The sequence below is a fragment of the Gymnodraco acuticeps genome, unplaced genomic scaffold (assembly GCF_902827175.1).
Source record: "Gymnodraco acuticeps unplaced genomic scaffold, fGymAcu1.1, whole genome shotgun sequence".
NCBI lineage: Eukaryota > Metazoa > Chordata > Actinopteri > Perciformes > Bathydraconidae > Gymnodraco > Gymnodraco acuticeps.
Genome location: NW_022990211.1, coordinates 1 through 7,500, shown reverse-complemented (window position 1 = coordinate 7,500; position 7,500 = coordinate 1). Strand labels below are relative to the sequence as shown.

The 7,500-nt window shown below is 40.6% G+C and overlaps 1 protein-coding gene across 1 annotated transcript in view; it reads right to left on the bottom strand.

The window, feature by feature from the left end:
- The window catches only part of LOC117547577 (phospholipid phosphatase-related protein type 5-like), a gene marked incomplete at its 5' end in the record, with an annotated part of 11,418 nt that extends 4,125 nt beyond the window's left edge, over window positions 1-7,293 (bottom strand). The window contains 4 exons of the mRNA XM_034218396.1: window positions 34-177; window positions 870-1,046; window positions 3,664-3,914; window positions 7,173-7,293. Of these exons, the coding sequence (XP_034074287.1) occupies window positions 34-177; window positions 870-1,046; window positions 3,664-3,914; window positions 7,173-7,293 (693 nt within the window). The remainder of the gene's footprint in view (window positions 1-33; window positions 178-869; window positions 1,047-3,663; window positions 3,915-7,172) is intronic.
- Window positions 7,294-7,500: the final 207 nt, after the last annotated feature.

Sequence of the window (7,500 nt, the reverse complement as noted above, 5' to 3'; positions counted from 1 at the left end):
CCTCTTTTGTGAGTGCAGCACCCCGCCTCTTACCTGAGGGCCACTTAACTTTTCGAGTGGACTCTCGACACAGGGCAGCGTCACCATCGGCATCCCCAGCATGGACTCGGGGCGATGGGGTCGAAGTGGAGGAGGACTTGGCAACATCTGCTGGAAATTGTTTATCACACAGGTGACCTGCAGATGGAGACCGGGTTAAAGGGTTAGAGAGAAGAAAGAAAGAAAGAACGGACACTGCGATGAACCCTGACCCCGCTGCAATCGTCCAATCACAGCTCAACAACAACCTTTAGAATTGTTCCCATTTCAAAGTTCATAGAGGGTTCCTGTTGGGGCAAACTGGTATCTCAAGAGTTGGGAAGGTGTTGTACTTTTTTTCAGCCTTAAAATAATGCAAGCCTTCAAGGAACTACCTTTAGAGCTGCCCCATTTATTGTTTTTTGTGACAGTTGATCAATGGGGACTGTCCACGACACAAATAAACTAAACTAATACTAACCTAGCATTATTTTCTAATTACATTTATTTGGTTAGGGACATTATTTTGTGGAGTTAGATACATATATACCTGCCAAGATGCATAAGAGATGCAATCATATCAGTTTTGAGACACAACAGAGGCTTTGTCCTACTCTTGATTTGGTTTAAGGGACGATAATACTCCTGCTGATTCGTACACCATTTTAGTTTTAATAACTTCCGGTTGAATACAAGTCTTTCCCAGACATAGGAAGGCTTGCTTCAGTAGACCTTTTACAAATGTCATCGCTTGAATAGTGATTTTTGTGATAAGTAAACCAATCGTTATGGGATTAAAAATGGTAAAGGATACACTCAAAAAACACTTATTTTCCATTGTAATCTCTCACCAAAAACACAGCGATGGATCCCCCGGTGAAGAATCCTGCCAGGACGTCGGCCCAGTGGTTTCGGTACTCAGCCACTCGGACCACCCCCACTAAAACAGCCAGGCAGAGCAGAGTGAGGCTGATGGTGGGCTTCGTCAACCGCGTACCTTTGGTCTTAAACACCAGAGTCACATACATCTGCAGAGAGACGAAGAAGAGTTACAACAAACAAAGAAGACACACAAGCATCATTAAAACATGACTAGGTTTTAAAATGCCAGATAAAATCCTTTCTTTCTTTCAAACTACTACTCCAGTGTTCAGACGACAATCTTTCTTTAGGGGGGTTAGCAGACAAACACATTACATATTAGAAGCAGATCAAATATAGTAGTCTTATGCAAAGATAAGGGTGGATGCAGACTCATATTTGATCTAGTTTGCACGCATTGAGGTGAATAAGCTTTGTCCTAATCAAAACTTGTCTAGATCAAAAATATGTTGTAGGTATGTCAGCTAGCATTTGGTTAGCTAAGCTTATGAGTTTGCTGCCTTTAGCCTGCTATGCAAGGTGTGCCGCATACTTTCTATCAAAAAGTGGTCGTGCACATCACCTACACTCAGACAAGGAACTGTTGTTTTTCTACTTACATATTTGTATGGATTAAAATATTGAGTCTTTGTGCTGAGCCAAGCTAACTAGCTGTAGCTTTATATCCATTGTATGGGCTTGAGAGTCTTATCACTCTGCTTATCTAACACTTTGTGGATTTGTAGCAAGACAAATGAAGTTGCTTCAATCCCAAAATAACATTGTAAAAGTGAAAATATCAGTACAGGCTAAGTCCTGTTTCTTTTAGCAAGGTTTCAATCGGCAACATTCATTAAAGGTCCCCTATTATACTGTTTTTCATCAATATATTACAGGTCTCAGATATATATAGAAACTGTCTCTGATTGGCTGAAACACCAAACAGATCAGTGCAGCATTACCCATAATCCCCTCTGTTTCAGCGCTGTTTCCAAAGTGCTGATTCTCTGTCTGTCACTTTAGATGAGGAGCCCCTCCCCACGCCCCTCTGAGAGAGATTTGGTTACAAAGATCTCAATGGTGCTCTAGGAGGAGATTCAGGTGATAAGGTGGGGGGGGGGGGGTTTACTACCTTGGTTGCTGATTGGCTAATAGTTACACAACCCAAAAAAATCGTTATGACATCATAAAGTGGCCAAAATCTGATCAGCTCGTTTTCAGACAGGTTTTTATAGAAATGGATCAAAAAGAGAGAGAATCTTTGTTCCTGAAACTTTCAGAGTCTCTTTCCACAGAGGGGACACATGTTGATGTAGAAGAGACATGAAGAAGAGGGGACACATGTTGATGTACAGTAGGAGAGACATAAAGAAGAGGGGACACATGTTGATGGAGAAGAGACATGAAGAAGAGGGGACACATGTTGATGGAGAAGAGACATGAAGAAGAGGGGACACATGTTGATGTAGAAGAGACATGAAGAAGAGGGGACACATGTTGATGTACAGTAGGAGAGACATAAAGAAGAGGGGACACATGTTGATGTAGAAGAGACATGAAGAAGAGGGGACACATGTTGATGTACAGTAGGAGAGACATAAAGAAGAGGGGACACATGTTGATGTAGAAGAGACATGAAGAAGAGGGGACACATGTTGATGTAGAAGAGCCATGAAGAAGAGGGGACACATGTTGATGTAGAAGAGACATGAAGAAGAGGGGACACATGTTGATGTAGAAGAGACATGGAGAAGAGGGGACACATGTTGATGTAGAAGAGACATGAAGAAGAGGGGACACATGTTGATGTAGAAGAGACATGGAGAAGAGGGGACACATGTTTGATGTAGAAGAGACATGGAAGAAGAGGGGACACATGTTGATGTAGAAGAGACATGAAGAAGAGGGGACACATGTTGATGTAGAAGAGACATGAAGAAGAGGGGACACATGTTGATGTAGAAGAGACATGAGAAGAGGGGACACATGTTGATGTAGAAGAGACATGAGAAGAGGGGACACATGTTGATGTAGAAGAGATATGAAGAAGAGGGGACACATGTTGATGTAGAAGAGACATGAAGAAGAGGGGACACATGTTGAGGTAGAAGAGACATGAAGAAGAGGGGACACATGGTGATGTAGAAGAGACATGAAGAAGAGGGGACACATGGTGATGTAGAAGAGACATGAAGAAGAGGGGACACATGTTGATGGAGAAGAGACATGAAGAAGAGGGGACACATGTTGATGTAGAAGAGACATGAAGAAGAGGGGACACATGTTGATGTAGAAGAGACATGAAGAAGAGGGGACACATGTTGATGTAGAAGAGACATGGAAGAAGAGGGGACACATGTTGATGTAGAAGAGACATGAAGAAGAGGGGACACATGTTGATGTAGAAGAGACATGAAGAAGAGGGGACACATGTTGATGTAGAAGAGACATGAAGAAGAGGAGACACATGTTGATGTAGAAGAGACATGAAGAAGAGGGGACACATGTTGATGAAGAAGAGACATGAAGAAGAGGGGACACATGTTGATGTAGAAGAGACATGAAGAAGAGGGGACACATGTTGATGTAGAAGAGACATGAAGAAGAGGGGACACATGGTGATGTAGAAGAGACATGAAGAAGAGGGGACACATGTTGATGTAGAAGAGACATGGAGAAGAGGGGACACATGTTGATGTAGAAGAGACATGAAAAAGTGGATTTTGCACAATAGGTGACCTTTAACAGAACCTCTAAATATCCAGCCAGCATGCTCCAACCTACCACTGTGTAGACTGCAGAGTAGATGCTGAGCGCTGCGTCCTTGGAGGGGAAAGATTTCCGTGCAGACATGACCACCAGAGGGTTCCCTGTGCAGGCCCGGCGCTCTGCGATGTACTGCATGGTCGACTGGCAGCCCAGCGCCGTGTAGTTCGGTCGACACGCAGACAGGAAGTGAGGCGTCTGGTTTCCTGTCACCACCTGGCCGGCATTCACGAAGATTGTGGTGGTGAAGAGACCGAAGGCATAGACACCTGGGTAAGAGATGAAGAAGATTAACAGTCATCTGTCTGCAACTTACAAATTATTTATCTAATATATCAAAAATATTGAAGTGACTGTTATTTTGTAAATACTGATTGTTGTGTTTTTATTTAGGTCTTAATGTGTGCACACTTACAAATGTGTCTTTGACTGAGTACATATTTGCACACATATTTTTATATACATTTGTTTTTATATTTGGGATTGTGGGAAACGGTATTTCGATCTCTCTGTACACCCAAACTAGAAGATTGACAATAAAGTTGACTTGGACTTTGATATTCCAATTACTTAGACTCTCCTAGCACTATTTATATTCTGTTTTAATCGTATTACTTGCACTATTCTAACTATTGTGTCTGTTTTATTGTGTTGCACCGTTGGAGGAGCCTGTGACATCGACATATCTACACTGTAGCTTTGATGGATTGATACATTTTATTTCGAACAAGTAAAATAAATAATTACAAAACAACAAAAGATAGTAATGTAAGAGAAATCAAAACAAAAAATGACATTTACAACAACAACAACAGCATTAGCAACATAAACAGTCCCATATCTAGTGTTCGAAAAGGAGTGAGAAGAAGTATAATTTATTTAATCTCACCCCCTTGTCCGTAAATGATTTATTTATAATCTATAATTAGGGTCTGGGGGGATTCTCCCCCAAGAGATTTTTAGAAATATTAACATATAAACTACGCATTCTGGTACACTCTGAGAAGAAAATAAATAAATCTAATACTACCCTGACATTTTAATAATATTTTATACCATTGTTTCTTTTTCACTTTGTTCTGACAGCTAAACTTGTCTGTGTGAATTGTGGGTAGGGTAGATAGCCCCCATTGTTCTGTGACCTGTCAATCATCAAACTGGGGGTCATATTTCATTATGTGTTCATTTATATCTGAAGTTGTACCCATGGATGTATAAAGAGTAGTTATACCGCAAAGTTATTCTCCGTGGGGACTTCCGGCAACAATCTTGATTCTGATTGGCCAGAAGACTCGAAAAAACATCAGCAAAGATGTTTTATTGAGAATATGATCACTACTTGACAGAAGTTTTATTTTATGGTCTCCGGTAGTCCAACGCCTACTGCATGCACGGCGTTAGGAAATCGGGCCTTCAAAATAAAAGTTAGACTTTTTTCAAAAAGAAAAAAAAAAGATCTTTTTTTTTTTTCTTCACTCACACATCTGCGACCCACTCGAAACGGGTCCGCGACCCACCAGTTGAGAACCACTGCTCTAGAAGGCCCGCTAGTTAACTGACTCCAGACAGAGGATCTAGAACGAATGCGACGAAGCAATTCATGCCGTTTTATTGTTTTTAACGTTGAAATGACAAGTGCAACAGGTGAAGATGAAGTTGTTGCGGAATTGTTGTGAGTACCCTTTTCAAGACGACAATTCAGTGAAATGGCTTTAGCTCCACATTCACACTGTTCCATAGTCTCTCTCCACAGGCTGAGATACAACAAGTTCTTCTGGTTGTACGGACCCTATGAATTTCGAATTGAAATTGTCTCCTTGAACTATATCCCCCCCACTCGTTGAGTGAATACTTTTTGGATGTTTCCTGGTAAAACATTATTATTTGCCTTAAACATGATTTGTGCCGTTTGGAATTCTACCATTTCTGTACATTTGAACAATTTTGACTGCATGAATAGCTAATGTGCACATTACAATAAAAGCCTGAAAAGGGATGTAGACGTGAAATAAAAGGCAGAGGCAAGAAAAGGCAGAGAGTTATCAGAAAATCACATTAGCTGTTTGAACCATTTTAACAGATACAACAGTTTGAGATATAACGGGTGATAACAAAGTTTTACCTTCCTAAAATAGCATCAACACTTTATTATCAGCTGAGGTGTGAAATTGCACCGAGAAGCTTTCACCTCAGCTGATTCAGCTCGAGATGTAAATTTGCAGGCTGCTTAATATTCACAAGATCCTGAATATCTTACCTCCAAAATGAAATCTCAGTTTATCATCCAATTAGCAGCTCCATGCACCAACTCCGGTTTACACAGTGTAGCGGGTCACGTTTCTAACAAGTCAACCTTTTATTTCAAGTTGTTTGGACCTTTTTGATTCGGTCTCTCTACTGTATCTCTTCTTTTTTTTTTTTTTAAAGAAGGAAGACTTTAAATCAAAGTCAACTTTATTGTCAATCTTCCAGTTTGTGTGTACAGACAGAGAGATCGAAATACCGTTTCCCACAATCCCGAATACAAAAATACAAATGTATATAAAAATGTATATCCTATAAAGCAGTGGTTCTCAACTGGTGGGTCGTGACCCAAAAGTGGGTCGTGGACCCATTTCGAGTGCGTCGCGGATGTGAGTGAAGAAAAAACAAAATTCAAAAAGAAATTGGAAATTCTTTTTTTTGGGAAAAAAGTCAAACTTTTATTTTGAAGGCCCGATTTTCTAACGCTGTGCATGCAGTAGGCGTTGGACTGGAAGTACCGGAGACCATAAACGGCTTTGAAAACTTCTGTCACGTAGTGATCATCTTCACAATAAAATATCTTTGCTGATGTTTTTTCGAGTCTTCTGGCCAATCAGAATCAAGCTTGTTGCCGGAAGTCCCCACGGAGAATAACTTTGCGGTAGAACTATTCTTTATACATCCATGGGTACAACTTCAGATACAAATAATGCGTAGTTTGTTAGTATTTCTAAAAATCTCCTGGGGGAGAATCCCCCCAGACCCCCCTTCTGGGGGTGGGTTTTCAGCACATGTGCCTTTTTATACAGTTCAGCTTTGATTCCATCAACTCATAAACCTTTTTAAAAGCATACTTTAGTTCTGTGAAGGGATATAAGGGATATATGCACTGCACTTCACTTTAATGAATATTGTATGCTGAAAAGCGTATATATTACAGCACGATTTTTTGTTTAATAGATTTGAGTGCTTCAAAATGTTGGGTCGCGATGTATTGACCAAGTAAAAAGTGGGTCCCGAGGCCTGACCAGTTGAGAACCACTGCTATAAAGTATATATACACAATCAACAGACACATGTCTACATATGCACACATTAAGACATAACTAAAAGCACAACAATCAATATAAATAACAGTCACTTCAATAACTCTGAGAAATCTGCATTAGTGCAAGAACTGTCCATAGCAGCGTGGAAATCTACCTGGCAAAACTACACAAAAATACACCCTGAAAGGACTCTGTAAAGAGAAAAATGGCAGTTCAATACTGCAGTGTGTTCACCTAGGAAACGTATTATGCGTCTCAGCAGGGGGTTGAAGTAGCAGCAGTCTGCAGTGACAATGGTTTTCTCCTGGGTTCCCTCCGCCTTGGTGAAGAATGCACAAAGCTCTCCAACAAGAATCTGTGCACACAAAGAAAAACACAAAACTGTTTGTTAAAAAAGTGGATTTAAAGGTCCCCTATTATACTGTTTCTCATCAATATGTTATAGGTCTCAGATATATACAGAGCCTGTCTCTGATTGGCTGAAACACCAAACAGATCATTGCAGCATTACCCAAATCCCCTCTGTTTCAGCCCTGTTTCAAAAGATGAGTGATGTTCTGTT